This window comes from Bactrocera tryoni, chromosome 4 (genome assembly GCF_016617805.1).
Source record: "Bactrocera tryoni isolate S06 chromosome 4, CSIRO_BtryS06_freeze2, whole genome shotgun sequence".
Lineage (NCBI taxonomy): Eukaryota > Metazoa > Arthropoda > Insecta > Diptera > Tephritidae > Bactrocera > Bactrocera tryoni.
This window is the reverse complement of record NC_052502.1, coordinates 35,332,624-35,349,890: the sequence shown is the minus strand read 5'-3', so window position 1 is coordinate 35,349,890 and position 17,267 is coordinate 35,332,624. Positions and strand designations below refer to the sequence as shown.

At 36.6% G+C, this 17,267-nt stretch overlaps 1 protein-coding gene across 3 annotated transcripts in view; it reads left to right on the top strand.

Annotated features, from left to right (window-relative positions):
* Positions 1-7,726, top strand: part of LOC120773405 — a 106,496-nt gene extending 98,770 nt beyond the window's left edge. For all 3 annotated transcript variants that reach the window (XM_040102268.1, XM_040102269.1, XM_040102267.1), the window contains one exon: positions 7,627-7,726. In XM_040102268.1, coding sequence (XP_039958202.1) covers positions 7,627-7,683 — 57 coding nt within the window. In that variant the 3' untranslated portion in view covers positions 7,684-7,726. The remainder of the gene's footprint in view (positions 1-7,626) is intronic.
* The last annotated feature ends 9,541 nt before the right edge of the window (positions 7,727-17,267 follow it).

Below are 17,267 nucleotides of genomic sequence, written 5' to 3'. Positions count from 1 at the left end.
GCTTACTTATGCTGACAAGGTGAGCAATTTTGAATATTTGGTTAATTTTTGAGAGCTCTTTAGCTTGGACCCGTTTTAATTTGTCTTCAATTTTTGTGTCAAAATTGCTCATTTTCGACCAAAAAGAGCGTAGCGCTCGTGCATCATGACTCCTTGTGTAAGGGTTGCACAATTAATAATTAATTTCACCTACAAGTTATGCGCAATTTGCGCGAAGCCAATTGGCTTTTGCACCATGAGAACGCCCCTGCTTTCGTATCGTTGCGCCAATATTTGAACAACACATTAATGGTGCCGCATCCACCGTTTTCCACCACTTGCGTGTGTTACCCAATAATTCCTTTTCTCTGTTTCAGCAGCTGCTCGTATTTTGACTGTAGATCAAAACAAAGTTTTGCACTGCATAAAATAATCATTTGATTTATTGCTTAAATTGGCTCAACGGTTCACTTATTGCATTTATACTATTATACTGACTTGGGATTTTAAGATACATAAAAAATGCCATAAAATTTGCATGACATCATAAATCCCTATCCATAAATAGATACTCATGTGCATTTATTTCTTTTTGGAATGCACATCTTTTGCGGATCAGCTTCAAATGAAAATATGACCTTGACAAAACGTTGGCTAATTTGCGGCTAAGCTTTATGTTTAACCCTTGAATATAAAGTTTAAGGCTTATTTAAACAAAGACAAATAAGTTTTCCAATGCAAAAGCTTATCTGTTTTCCAAAATGTGTCTTAAAAAACTAAGGTTAATCTGTAACATAACTTCGCAAATGTGTATGTATATGTAATCTTTTTGAACACCCAACTTGTAGCCCCTATGTATCATTAACATAAAATAACAAATATCAACAAAAATCACAATTAACATAACGAATGGAAATTTTATTCACGTGGTATTCTTCCACTCCATCAACTAGGCTTATTAACCAATTAAGCTTTATAATCCACGTGAAACTGCCATTCAAAATCACCGCAATAAAATACTATTTACCTGTCAATAAACACAACAGTTAATAGACAATTCATTCATTCGTTACGGTGATTTTATGCAGTGTGAAGATAATATTGTTATTAGATAGCAGGTAGATACATAGTATATGTAGGTATGAAAATATTTACATTTCGGGGAGTTAAAAAATGTGTGCTTCTCAGTATATTCGTTTACCCTAAAATTGGCCCCAGTTTTCGAGATAATGATATTTGGAAATTCTGAATAGAATTAATTTAAAATTGTTTGTTTTTCGAATAGGAAATATATCAAAGGCATGGTATATTTTTTCAGAGCAGGATTGAAATTGAAAATCGGCCATACATCTATCCTTACTAGACGAAATAATAATAATGGAAAATTTCATTCAATCTATTAAACAATCAGCTTAATAATCATGCCTTTTTAAAAAATAAAAATCTGGTAGTCATTTTAAAGTAGCATTATTCTCTGTGAAATAATCTACTAAAATTGTGCTTTGAACTATGAGGCTACCAATATCTTAGTAATTGATCGGATTTCTCTATATTGTGTTAGAAAGATACGATGTCATCCTAAAAAAACTCTTCAAACTAAGCCCAAACTCTTAATTCGAACCTATACCGTCAATAATTGGAAGAAAGCAATGGCCCAAAAGCGGCTAGCTTTGTTCAATGGAAAAATAATTGTATTCCCTTACGACAACGCCAGCCTGCTCACACTGGTAGTGACTTGTCAGAAGTCGCGAGAACCTGGATGGGTAGAACCTGCTCCTGTCCATAACGAATTGTGCTGATATCAAAGAAGACCCAAATGAGTCAATTCGTCATCGTGCGCAACAATTAGAGGAGTGCCCATCCACTTTATAGAAGATTTTTTTGGTTTGTGAGCTTACAAAATCCAACTTTTTCGTGTCTGAATTTGAGGATGTAGATGTGGCGGAACTTCGGTTCCACCAAGATAGCACTACATGCCATACAGCCAACTAAACAATCAATTTATTGAAAGAAACTTTTAGTCAGTGAATTTTTTCGCGGCGTGAGCCTGTAGCGTGGCCTCACATATTGATGCTAGACTACTATTTTTTTGTAGGATTATGTGAAGTCGCTTGTCTACGCACATAAGCCCGAGACGATTCAGAATTGCCTTGGAAGAGAATATTCAATGCGTTATTGCTGGCATGCGCTGTCATTTGCTCCAAAATTGTTCGAGATTGGGCCTCTTGACTAGAATTTATTAGATCCGGCGGTCACTTGCCCGAAACATTTTTTAATCCTAAAGCCAAACTAAAATATCTTCATAAAAAAGCTAAATTATTGGCCATACCATAAAGGTAAATATGTGTTAGTTCTTGATTGAAAATCACATGTCTAATAAAACAGCCTGTGTCTATATCTACGATCGACTAGATTCAGTATTCTTTAAGTTTGCGGCAAAGTTAGACGGACCTCCCCAACGGTCTATCTCTTAACTTGGATTTGTATTGCCAAAAATAAGCAAATGCTCGGAAGCGGCCAACTTTGACCAGTAGGGGAGAAATTGTGTGTCATCAAGGAAACTCCAGCCACTCACATTGATAGTAAACGTAACTTGCCAGGAACTCCGAGAGCCTAGCTAGCTGGTTTAAATGCATACAACTTTTAGATCGGACCTGGCACCAATTGACTACTATCTGATTCAGTATATAGCGTATGTATGTAAAGCACGTTACTGCTGATGAAAAATTCTCTCAAGAGAAGATTCGGAAAATCAGTTTTCTGGTTTTGTCACCAGAAACGAGAGTTTCTATGAGAGTTGCATTATTGAATTACCTTCAAAATAACAACTAATTATTGAACAAAACAATACGCATTTGACCTTGATGTATAGCATAAATCCAAATGATAATAAAAGAGTTCAGATCGTTTGGGTTTTCCCAAAGAAACTGGTATGGAAAGTAGCAAAAAGGTGGATGATTTCGCTTAGTGGAATTTAAAACCAACTGTCTTGAAGACTTGAGCTGTCCAACTCCCTCGCTCTACATATGGCTCAAACAACTCACGACTTCCATTCTTAGATCAAGTATCCTTTGTGTAGTTAAAAAAACATAAGTTTGAAGGCGAGTTAAAGTGAAAGGCGAAACATCACTCCCCAGGGTTGTGCGGTGGGTTTGGTATCCACCACGTAAAAAAACACCTCCAATGAAAAGATGAAAACAGCCTCGGATGAGAGACCCCCTTTCGACTTTACTTCGTTAATGACATATTTGTTCTATGAATATACGAATTTTCTTTGATATTATATGCTTCCCCATACAAGGGTTAAAACAACACCGCGCGCTTTTTATCGCGCTTAAACCCATAATTAAGTGCCGCTGCCACAAAACTACACCCGCTTCATATTATAGCTTAAATTTCTTACCACCACTCAACTACCAGGAATTGCTATTGATTCGTATGCAATACTTTGGTTAGAGATCATTTCTATTACTAGCGGCAGTAGCCATAGGACGCTGCGTGGTCACGGCGCTACCTCAGCGACTGAACAATGCTACCGAAAAGCCCACCGCTGCGCGCAATGAAGTCATCGTTCACGCGTACGGTCAACAGTTAACAGCGGGAATCATTTATATTGACTAGTTGACTTAGTGGAGGACTAATCAGCAAAGCGCAAGAAGCTGCGCGAAGCAGCTTGCTAGTTGTACGGCATGCTGGTGTGCAACTGTGCCATGAGCGGTAAGCCATTTCCAATTATGCGATTGTGTTTGTGGAAAGTGTCACAACAGCTTCTAATAACCGCTATGCTTTGGTCACATTATGTTTAACACACACACGCACACATTGCTATGCACATACTCAAGGTAACTTTGTTTAGTTGCAGTTTGCTGATACTATTGTGTCTAAATAATGTTTTTTCCACGCTCTCAACACACTATAATATTTTTATGTGCACATTTTTACGGTTATTTCGTCAAAGCATTATTGTATTTGAAAACATGCATAGTTATACTATAGGTATATGTAAAAATTTTATTAGCATTTCCTCAGCCGGCTTCAGCTTTGTTTACCTGTTGACGCATTCGCCACGGCAGCCGCTGAAGATGGCGGTGTCGGCGATCAGGCTGCTTTATATTGATTATTCTCAACTTTTGTTGTTATTTGCTACCTTACAAGGTAATATCCTTCTTATAGCCTTCCCTCACATTGCATTGGTGCCTGTACAAGCATGTGTATTTATATTTTTATGAGCTACAAAATGCGTGTCACGCTTAAATTGAGGCGTCGATTAGCGTTACTAATCGTAATTATACGCTCGCGTCCCTTTTCGCGTCAAAAAGCAACAAACAAACAGCATTTAGCATTATCGCTTGTTGCTCTTACGCACATCCTGCGCTGGGTTCGCATATGTTCATTCACGCGCACGCTGAAAATCGGCAACGAATGGCTGCGACCGCCTAGTGGGTGCCACGTCCGCACAAGTGTGTTCTTGTGCCACCACCTATGCCACATGTTGTGGCATAAAATCTTTTGCGCATGCGCCGCCACGGTGTGAGTTTATTCTCTTCAACTACCGCTTGGACGGCTTGATGTACGCTTTTGACAAAAGACTATTCTTTGTTGCGCTCGCGCCCGCGCCTTATTAACCTTTCGGCTGTGCGTTGTTTCGATTCGGTTGGTACAAGTTTAAATAAGGTTACGCCTTTCTATGCTGACTTCGACGCATGCGTTTTGGATTTGCGTGTGCGCGGCATTAAAGTTTGCAAACAAATCGTATTGAGCATGAAATGCGTTACAAATTTTCCATTTTGGCTCAAAATATTTGGATATCTACGAGCATAAGGCGAATTGTGTGTTTTATGGTATGACAAGATAGTGTGGGGCTTAAAATTCGTTTGGAATATTTATGAACCCGTCTAATTATATTAACATATATTTATAGTCGTCTGAATTTTAAATAAGATTCACATTATAGACAGTTTAGTGCTATTTGAGAGAATAAAAATAATAAACTGGAATTATTGTGTGTGAAGTAAACTTAGATTCATGGCTAAAACCAAGTTTTCAATGCTGTCAAACATGAAAAAAGTGACTTCTTACAGTAGTAATAATAAATTCTTGTGGGAATGTAAAAGGTGCTCCAGCCATTTGGAATATGGCAGAGGTAACACCAGAAAACTTCTTATTCGTTTTTATGTAATGTAAACTTCATGCAAAAATCTTTCTTCGTCTGAAAATTCTTCCAGTCTAAATCCCCATAATGCTCATGAGTATTCAAGAGTAGTAAGCTTACTTGGTTAGCACGCTGACAAAATCTAGATCTTGATTTTCTGAGGAAAATCTGGTTCCACCATCTTCAATCCTCTTGTTTTTACATCTTCAAAAATCACTATTTGGTGTGCTCTATGGACTGAGGAAATCACTAATCCATATTTCTTTAAATCCGAAACTATAACGTAGCGATCAATGAGGAACGCTATAAAGTCAAGATTCATGACTTTTTCATGACTGAATTGGAGGTTGTTGATGGAGACAACTTTCGGTTCCACCAAGATGACGACATGTACCAAATAACCAATGAAACTATCTATTTATTGAAGGAACATTTTGGAGAGCGCCTCAGGTGCCTTTTGCGTGTGCTACAATATGGAGCGATTTAACTCCACCGGACTATTTTTATGGGGTTATGTGAAGTCGCTTATCTACGCACCTATGTCTGAGACGATTTACGGCTGGGGAGACAATGTTTGGGGTGTTATCAAGCCTCTCGGTTGGAATTTATTAGAGCCAGCCGCGACGGTCGAAGGATGGAGCCATGTGTTGAAGTTCACGCAAGTGACGAAAGTTCTCTAAACGCCATTCACTTTGGAGTGGCCAAAAACGATTACTTAACATATGCCTCAAGCAACTCACGACTTCCGGTCTTAGGCCAAGTATTCTGTGGGTAGCCAAAAAACATAAGTTTGAAGGCGAAAGTGAAAAGGTAAAACATTTCTCCCAAGATTAGTGCGCTGGGTTTGAGACCCAGTACGTAAAAAAACGCCCAAAACGGATAAACAAAACAACAATTCAAATGCAGCTGATCAAATACGGTGGCGAAGAACTGATAAGGAGCAAGCATCAGCTTCTTTGTAGAATACGTTCGGACGAAAGCATGCCCAATCCACAAAAAGGAGACCCCACAATCTGCGCCAGCTACCGTGGGACAAACCTCTCCAACATCGCATAAAAATATCTATCTGAAAGAATAAAGGCTACGTGAACAAACTGATTGGACAAAATCAGTGTGGCTTTAAGCCTGGCAAATCAACAGCTGGCCAGATATTGACCATGCGCGAAATCCAGGAGAACACCCGTGAAAAGAGAATTGACACACACCACCTCTTCGTCGCTTCCAAGCTTGCTTTTAACAGCACAAAAATTCTTTATGCTGCTATGTCTGAATTTGGTATCCCCGCAAAGCTGTGTGTTGAATACCAAACGCAGTTCCAGACAAGCCGGTTTTTTCAATCTACATCTAGAGAAAATAATTCGAACTACAGATCTGAATAGAGAAACTGCTGGCTTCGATGACATCGATATCGTTGGCCATAACAACCGCGCCGTTAGTTCTGCTTTCTCCAGACTGGAAAAGGAAGCTAAGCAAATTTGTGTGGTAGTGAACGAAGACAAGGCGAACAATCATCAAAAAAATAGTTACTGGCGACTTGGCTCTCACGGCACTGTTGTCAGTCATATGTTCGAAGTCGTAGATAATTTCGGGTATCTTGGAACCAGCATTAACACAAACAACAACGTCAGCCTCGAAACCCACGGCATAATAACTCTTGCCAATAGGTGCTACTTCGGACTGAGTAGGCAATTTGGAAGAAAAGCCCTCTTTCTACGAACAGAGACAAAACTCTATAATCAATGCGCATGCATGACGATGACAACATTTAATGAGATTTATGGCCCTTTGCGTTATGGAAACGACGAATACCACAGTCGAGGGAGCGATGAGCTATACGAGATATACGACGGCATTCAAATAGTTCAGCGAACTAATAGAGACGTCGTCCGCATGGATGAAAATACTCTAGCTCACTGGTCTACAGCAATAAAAAAGAAGAAGCCCCGAAGATCACTTCCGAAATCGTTTATTAAGCGTTATGGCAAATCTTTATTCTTATAATAAAACTAGATTCTTGACCTAAAACATTTCATTATGTTCGTTTTATTTTATTTTGAACCCCACATATCTAAAAAATAACATTCTTTATATTTTAAAGGGGCCCTATCGTTTTAGCTCGTCACGCTGATATGTTACATACGAGGGTGTATATTATAGGATCTTCGTCATTTCTTTTTGTGTGTTACAAACTTCGTGGCAAACATGGTAAAATATGCAATTAAAAACCAGTTGGAAGAGAGTTTTCTCGAACCCTGTACCTAGCTAAAAAAAACTGCAAAATATTCTCACAAATGCAGCGAACCTAAATAACTGTCTTTTCTGCAAACGGCATTATTATATTAATTTATTATTTAGTATTACATTCTTAGCATGATTTGTATAGGTATTACCATTAGAAGTACGCTTTCTTAAATAATTGGAAATATTGTAACATACCTAAATTTTATTTCTCCTAACATTCGACACATTTTTCACATTATCTTGTCATTTTTCAGGTCACCTCTTCGGCCAACGACACACATATGACTTTCAACTTTCGGTTTTCGCGTTGACTTCGACATTCCGACTCGTCACTACGCAAATGCTACATTACAATACGAACTAACAACCGATGCATACGTATGTTCGTATGTATGTGTCTTCGCGAGTGAAGTGTGAATGAAGACTGAATGCGTTTCTTTGGTTTTCTGGAAATTGCAACTAAAAATGCATAAATTAAGGTGGCCTGCCGAAACAAATCACCACAATGTATATATGTAAGTACACTTTTATAGATATTTATATGTATGTATGCATTTATTTAAGGACTTAATAGTCAAAATAGACACCTCAAGGACATCACATACTAACACACATGCATATTTATCAAATGCTTTGTACACAACACCGCCATTAACAAAGGACAAGCAAAACAAGAGGCAAACAAATAGAAAGGAGATAAACCAAAATATGCAAAAGCAATAAAGCAAACAAAGCGCAACATAAATGCCCAGCAAATCCTTGAAAATTTGTTTGTCTTTATTGGTGTTGCACTTTTTGTAAAGTGTTGGCAGTTTGCAGCATCTTTTGTTCAACCACATACAAATATAACTGTGCATACAAACTTGTGCAACGCCCACAGCAAAAAAGGCAGCGTCGTTCTGGCGTTTTGTAAAATGTCAGGACAACGAAGGCTACACGTTGCTGAAGGTTAAACCTAATAACGATGATAATGTTGTCAAGACGAAGTGAAGAAATCACTCTTAAACGTTGTTTTTGTTGTAATATTTATTTTACACTTTGTTATGTGCACTTTTTGGTTTTGCAGCCGTGCGTGTATGCGTGAGACAGCGGGAGCGGTAGCCAAAGCAAAGCGCGTTATGCGTTTACTAACTGACACAAATGCGGCAATTGACAAAAGCCAAATTCCGTTGCACTGAACGATTTCAAGCTGAGTTCAGTACTGAGCTATAATCTATGCGATTCCAATACTTATAGTATATGCAGTATGTTGCATATCGCCTCTTAGGACTGTTTTCTCAATTCAGTTGTGGTTAAAAAAGTCTTCTTTACCGAAAGAAAGAGCCTCGGTTATGTTAACCAGAACGTAACTGAAAGATGACTAACCATACATTAGTAAAACGGCTCTTAAGGTAAAAAATTCGAAATGAGGTTAATTTCGATGACATCTTACTACCGGATCAAATTTGACCCAGACTGAGGAAAAAATATTTTCACTTATTTTAATACGGCGAATTGCTTAGGTATGTAAGTACTTAAGTCCATTTAACCAATTCATAGTGAACCACAGCACGGTAACTAAATAAGACAATGGCATCACTTTGATTTTTGACCGACTTTAACGCAGTTTTTTTCGTTTTCGACTGACTTTCGGCGCCACATTCACTATATTGATCGTTATATTCGACGTCTTATTCATAAACCCACGTCTCAACTTTAATCATGATGCATTGAATGAATGTCGGGTTCTCAGCTTTATTGTCAAAAATTTCTTTTGCGACTTCTACTCGTTGTGGTTTTTGCAAAAGATTCAGGTATTTTGTTATAAGTCTAGCTTTGACACAGTCCATAGCCAAAACATTAACCCAAATGTGTACATCCGATGTCTAAGAGATTTTGAGATGCTGTCTCTCTGATGCCAACACCATGATTTCCAGTCACTTTTTCTTTAAATATTCCAATGTTATCGTCATTAACAAAGGTGTATGGACGTATGCATGAGACAAGTTTGCGATAACTACACGCCCTTCACTGAATGCCTTGTGCTACTCAAATACTTCTGTTCGTGATATACTAGACTCGCCAAAACATTTCTTCAGAATTTTCAACGATTCTGCTGTCGTGATTCCGTTGGAAACACAAATAATTGGTTAAAGTCGCCGGACAAAATTTTCACGACGTAAACAAAAAAAAACCAAACACACTAGTTGAAATATGTATGTAGAAAAAATCACAAGCAAAAAATCCAAAAACGAAAATTATCGATTCGATTCACGCACGTCGTATATCAATCCTAATACGTAATATAGAATATATAGAAACGATTTTATCACACTTTCATCCTCTTGAGTTAAATTGCATTTCATTTGACGATATGTTGCACACATTTAGTATTGGTGGCTTCTATTTTTGCTGCATTGATAAATTGTTTCTCAGTGCTTTTTTCGTAAATGACCTAAACTTGCTTGAAGTGCCCATCATTTAAATGTTTTCAAAGGTACATCATCATTTTTGACTTTTAAAAGTTTCAAAATGCGCTTTAAAGAGCAACTTTCTTGCCTCCAGCTTCCAGAAATGAAAAATGTTTCGCTCATATTTCATATTTCATTTTCCGTTTTACTATATATAAAATTGTCCACAGGTAGTTTTCATGTATGGAAATGAAAGGATGGTATCCACCCACAATGTTTTATGAAACTCTAACGCTTCAGTACTATATAGGTTTACGCCTCTTACACAAGTGAATTTTGCTTTTAACCCCGGCTTCAACTAAAACGTTCGCTAAGTGACACTATATTAAAATACTACTTAAAATTTTATATACCAATGAGTCTGCGACTCTAGGAAAATTATTCGTGTATATATATAAGTATGTATATACATACTATATACATATATTGAGTAGTCGAAAAGTATTTTCGTGCGAAATTGTAACAATCACATTGTGTCATACCATATAGTGTTGGAAAGGTGAGACTTTAAGCTTCATTTAACCAAAAAAATTTATTATTGAAAAAAAGTTACAGCTGTTCAAAAATGAGAGAAAATAATGAAAACATTCGCTATATTTTGAAATTTTTGTATAAAAAAAGAAGAATGCCACGCAAGCCACCAATGAAATTTGTGAAGCTTAGGGAGTTTGATCGCTTCCGTTCTGGAAATTTCGAAATTTCGATTTACACTGATGAAATAACGTCCATAGCGGAAAAATTGCAAAAAGTGGTTGACCAAAATGGTACATATTTGTCTATTTATTTATTGTTATAAATATAAAACAAAATAAGTGGAAGTCTGATCAGAAATACGAAAAGACTTTTTCAACTACTATTATATCGCACAAGCCCTACATTTTGCGGAAAGTCATTGTGGTAAAACACTACATAACTATTGGATATAGCAACAACTCCTAGAGAATTTGTCTACAATAAATTGTCTCATATGAGATATATATATATAAAACTACGGAAGGGCTAAAATTAGTTTCAATATTTTGTTGGTGGCTTAGTTATACCATATGTTAGTTGATGATATCTAGAAAGTGTAAAACTTAATATCTGCAATAGAGTATTATTAAAGAATGACCATTAAAATTTGGTTCATATCGAACAAAAATTGGGCGGTAGACCGATAAGCTGCGCTATCAAGCTTACTGGTAAATTCAATGGTTAAATATTGTTTGCAAAGTTATCACAATTTAATCAGATTAGAAAATAACAATAGTTTTTTAAGACCTAATTTCACAAATTTGCATGATATGGTGAAATAGGGAGTTCCTACTTAACACAACTTTATAAATTTGACTTTTTGAAGTGCTCATTTAATCAAAAATCAAAATTTGAACTAGCCCTTCTGGCATTATCTTCCATACCCATATAGTTACAATAAATGTTTTTGGTGTTTTGAGTTTTGATAATTTTAAGCAGAAAAATCTTCTTTATGTCCGACACTTTTTGGCTATCCAAGGAATCTAAAAGTTTTACTTTGAATGCGGTAAATGTACATTACTTTTATTTATTTCTTGAATAAAATACCTCTTCAAAAAAAAAAGTAATTACACAACCAGAGTATTTTCTGACTGGCAAGTAATTATAATCACTTAAACTTAATCTCATTACAAAGCATTGAACACAACTTCCTCAGAGCCCACGAGACACTGGTACCAAGTATCGTCAACTGAATATCTTATTTTAGCTCAAGCGTTATGTCAATAAAACTATTAAGCTCATATTAGCATATTACGAGAGTATAAAAATAGACTCATGTGCTAAATGCCAACAACTTTGCCAAATTACTTACTAACCCACTTGAACTTATTCACAATCTAATCTAATCATTTGCATAATCAATTCAGCATATAGAAATTATCGTGTATACTTACACTATTAATTATCATGTTAGAAAAAAAATAAGTTAAATCAAATGGCGAAATCTATTTTTATCTCTAACGAAAATTAGTAATCGCACCCGAAATAAATGACCACAAAGAACTACATGTTCGTTTCATTACCTTTGGCAAACGTCATTGAACGCCAGCTCATAAGCGGAAGTTACACATTACCAATTGTGTCATCAATGTAGGCGCCAAATTCTAATATTTGTTTAAAATAACTCAATTATGTTATGTAGCTTATTAGATAGTGAGCGATATGTGTAAGCGGATGTATCATATGTGACGTCACTAGCATTGACATTGACACATTTCCCCAACTGCATGACTGTATCGACACTACTATCTGCGATATGCCAGCATAATCAGTATGTATGTTAAGTACACATGTATTTATATTTTATCTAAAGTTGCTCACCCCGTTGTCCATACGTCATGAATGGAATTTCCGATAACGAACAACGAGCGGGTTCATTATACGCATAGTAGAGCAAAAACAAGCGCTCTTTTACTCATACTTACAAACAAAATTCGAAATGAGAAGAGCTGAGTCGAGAGTGTGCATATAGCGCAAATGGTGAGTGTACTAAGTAGACGGAATTTTTTTCATTATACAGAGCATGTGAATGCTTAATTTTGATAAATTGGAAAATGATGTGAACAGTGATAATGAATAATCGTTGCAATTTGAATCCATTGAACCTAATACTACTTACCTTCAGTTCCAAAAATATTTTTTTAAACTATTCCGAGCCCACTTTTCTGTGTTTTTCTTTGAATAGTCGAATATTTCAACCTTTATGCACGGTAGCTGAAGAAGTAGAGGGTCGCTCGAGTAAGGTTGGAGAGAAGATTTCTACTAGATTCTAGATTTGAGACAACCTTTTAGCGTAACCAAACGAGGAAATAATTTAGGAAATAGGCCGTTGCGCTGTATTGCTATTGTGACTTCTTCGTGGTCGGGCAATGGAACGTCTGCTTCATCGTCATCGATTGGGAAATCGGGTTCACCATCTCCTGATGTTATGCCTTCACTGTCATTCAGGAGGCTGAAAAAGTGGTGCTCCTATAATTTTAGGATGCTCTGGGCATCGGCTACTAGATCACCTCTAGGGTTCCACAAGAGTATGCTCCGATCTTGAAACCTTCTGTTAGTCACCACATCTTTTCGTAGAATTTTCGAGCATTACCCCTGTCAAGCTCTTTATACGCACGCATTTCGGCCTCTCTCTACTCTTGTCGGCTAATGCGCCTCATTTCCCTCTTCAGCTCTCGGTATATATCCCATCAACGACCATGTGGTCGATTGTAACGTTGCAAGGTAGGCAATCTGTTTTCTTTCCGCTGCGACACGGCACACCTCGTCGTACCAGCTGTTCGTTTGTCTTTTCTGAAAACCAAGCTCTCAGCGAGCAAGAGTGCAAGTCGAGTAGAAAACCGTTCGGCTGCTTCTCGACGTCGAACCATTCTTGCGTTTGTTGACGTGTATTTTTTGCTGCACAGAGGTGGGTGCGTATCTTGGCTGCAACAAGATAGTGGTCCGAGTCGATGTTAGGACCTCGGAGCGTAACCACGTCTAAAACACTGAAGACGTGTCTTCCGTCTTTCACAACATGATCAATCTGGCTGATGGCTTTTCGATCCGGAGGTAGATTGGTCGTCATCAAAAGTGGGGTCTCTAATCCGAGGCTATTGATTAATTTTCATTGGGACGAGTTTTATGTGGCGGGTCCCCAGAACAGCGCACAACCCTGAGTAGGGATAGTTCGCCATCTCACTTTGGCTCGACTTCAAACGGATGTTCTTTGTCTACCCAGAAGATACTTGGTTTAAGACCGAAAATCGTGAGCTGCTTGAGCTATATGTAACATAACCGTTTCTGATCACTCCCAAATGAATGGCGATCAGAGAACTTTCTTCACTTGCGTGAACTGCTACATAAGACCCCATTCCTGCCATTCAGCTTACGACAAGTAGTATTTGTAGTTTGAACTTTAAATATATTATACTTAGTTGACATCTCATTCAAAATGTTGTTATTTCCGTTAAAGCTGAATACTAGGGTACTATTTTCTAACTTGACTATGTCTATTGACTAAAGCAAAGCCATTACGAGAGACATATAAGCAGGTTTTATCCAGCCTGCGACCTAAGGCAGGCATGCATTTTTGCGGATAAATTCTTACTGCCGTCTGAGCCGCTCGAGGGACCCAAAAAGAAAAGTCGGTCCTAAAAAGTATATATGTATGTAAATAAATGATCGGTGCGATTACCTGAGTCGACTTAATCAGGCTCGTCTGTATCTATAATCCGAAGTAGCCACAAAGGTTTTAAGATATCGATACGAATTTTCGCTCCCGTCCTTTATATGCTTTATTTTCCTTTGGAGACATATCTAAATATTTTTGCTGAATTGATAATGAATTCAAACATGCTGCCACAGCATCACCGATCCAATTAAAAGCTTTATGCGCAAGTGATAATCATTCATAAATTCGGTATTAATTGCCAAGCTACAAGTCAGGCATTGCAAAATAAGCATGACTCTCATTTTATACTTCTTTGATCCTCTTTCTGCACACATATATATGTACATTAAATATATATAATATTTTCTGCGCTCAGAGTACCCAAAAATATATTCTCACATATGTAGATATATGCATGTATCTTTGTTTAAATACACATATATTCAACAGCTGTTGGTTTTTAATTAAGTTTGTGTAGTTAAAAGAAAAATAATTCGGCAATTAAAACTAAAAAGGCTACAATAAAATAAAAAAAAAACAAATATTTATACAAGAGTTAAGCCAAAAATTCAACTCATAAATGTTGCTACCGCCGCTTGTCAGTTCAACGACATTTTAATTAAGCCTTTACCACACACATTTAAGTAATAAACATTCTAAATGCACACACACACACATGCAGCGTAGTGAATTCCTCACAAGTAACCAACCATAATTTTGGTTTTATACTTATTATTACGCGGGGTGCTCTTGAAATTATATAACTAGTCTTTAATACTCGTAACAAGTCGGAGTTCTCAGCCTAGTTAACAACCTAGTAAACCACATTTATGCAAGCGGTAGTTAAAATGTGGTTACATAAATACCTTAATGCTTGAAGTGGACGCATTGCAAAGGCGATGAGGAGTTTGAAACAAAACACCAAACAAGAATTGGGTTCGTAACCAAATTAAAATATGTAACTTGTTTTATTTAGATTTTCTGGTATAGATAGTTATCTCTAAAATTTTTGGCTTGAAATGTAATATTGGCGATTTTGCTCCGTTTTTATTAGTACTAAATCATCACAGCTTCAAAATATAAAGAGGAAATGTAAACAGATAAAGGTTAGTTTGTTTAAGAGGCAGTTTTTGCTTCCAATAGTATTTTTAAAAATATTATATAACTAATATATACTTTGGCAACTTTCTTTTTGTTTGAGGGTTTGAAGGACTTAGTCGTGTAGCAGTCGCACATTTCTTTATTTTTGGACGTCGGATTCACATTCAATCATCATTTCCTATCATATGAATTTTGTATTCAGACCATAAAATGTCGAACCAACTCCTCCCTAATTAATGTCTCATTTTTTAAACTGAATACGATTGCATCTATTCCGTTTTCTCAGCATTGGCACCTTTCCGGACAAAGTGTCAAAGAGATTTTTCTCCACAAGTCGCCTTCTTACCGTTCTTGAAGAAATTTGTGCACCTAATCTTGTTTAATGACTGCAGCGGTCTTAAACGGATCCCTCATCGACAATCTTGCAATATTTTTATCGACTTCCGCGGTCATTTTTTGTGGTCGATCTATGTTTTAAACTTTTTTCGAAAATTTTAAGGCATTAAACGCAAAGTTTTGGCACATATGAAATCGGTCACTATAATCTAAATGAATATAGTAAAATAACGTACTTAACTGATATGTATCAAAAGTGTCGAAGTCACCGACCATTATGGTAATAATCACAACATTAATGCCTCATTAGAATATACTTTGTGGGATTTAGCATTACGATTTCGTCTGCATAATCAAACCACATACATCTAGGCATTAACCAAGTGTTCTATAATCCGCTTTACTCCAAGTAGCCAAAGTTGAGACTAAAGGTATTATCGCATGTGTATCCACCTGGTGTTTCAATAGGCAAATTGCGACGCAATGACTTGTGCTAAATATAAGCACTTAAGTACATTGCAAATTTTACAAGTACACCACAAATAACACTGCCCAGACCTCTTACAATAATCATCCGGTTCAGTGTGCCTTTTACGAAGTCCACATAAACAAGACATTGTATGCAAGCAAAGAATAAACAAAAGCAAATTTGTCCAAAACACTGGACTAATTTGTTTATTTAAGGGATCGATGGCGAATAATGCGAGTGGTTGCGATGAGTAGCTATAAATATGTATGGATAGTATATATAAGAGTATGTAAATAGCTTTAAGCTGATTTAGGCAAATTCAGGTGCTAAGCCTTGGTCTTTATCGGCTGCGAAGAGTCGTCTTTGCAAAACAATAGAAAGGAATATTTAAGTCGGAAATGGTCAAGTCATTCAGATAGATTTGAAGATAGGACGCTACAAGTGTGTATGCATGTATGTATGGTATATGTATACAAGTGTATGTAAATATGAGTTTGTTGCAGATTTATGAATTGGCAGCTGAGTGGGAGCAGAGTTGTTCTGAAGTTATATAAGGATGTGCTTTGTGCCATTTGTATGAAGTAACGGTATTAATATTTTAAGTTGTTAACCTGTTAAATCCGTAAGGGATTATTAAATGCAGGAGGGATAAAGAAAGGAGACATCTTTCACAGTAACTATGCAGTTGTATATATGTTTTTTGAAAAGGTAGATATTTGACACGACTGGGGATGTTTTCATAAATAGAGGTGTACTGACGGCATGCAAAATAATGAATACAACAAAAATCTCACAAATTCAATAGGCAAATTGAATACAAAAAACTATTTGGTATGTTTGTGAAAATACCTTATATATTACGGTGTATATGTATGTATATATAGTATATATAGTATAGCGTATAGTATATACATATGCATGTACATACATATGGATATTCCTACGTAGATATATATACATATACTATTCATATTTACCTTTTAACTCATTACAACTGCAATTATTTCCCTTTTTGTTGTTGCTGTACTTTGCCAAAAAGAAAAAAATGCACAACAGGTTTAAAATCTATGGTAAAATATGAGGAATACAATAAGGACAATAGAACATATGACCACTCGTTCCATTGCAATCGATCGACGTCGATGTGACTATTTAAGAACGAACTGAAAACCATCATGGAATTTAATGCTGATGTGTTTATGTTGCTGTCGGTATCTTAAAACATTTTTTTTAATTCTCTCATTGTTTCTTCACACAGGAAATGCTTCGTTCATTTTCTATTGTTCAGTAAAATTTTAAGCTGCTTATCGCTGATAAGTGTATTTGAGAATCGTTATTGTGTGTGAAAAGGACATTATTAACATATAAGTGTTG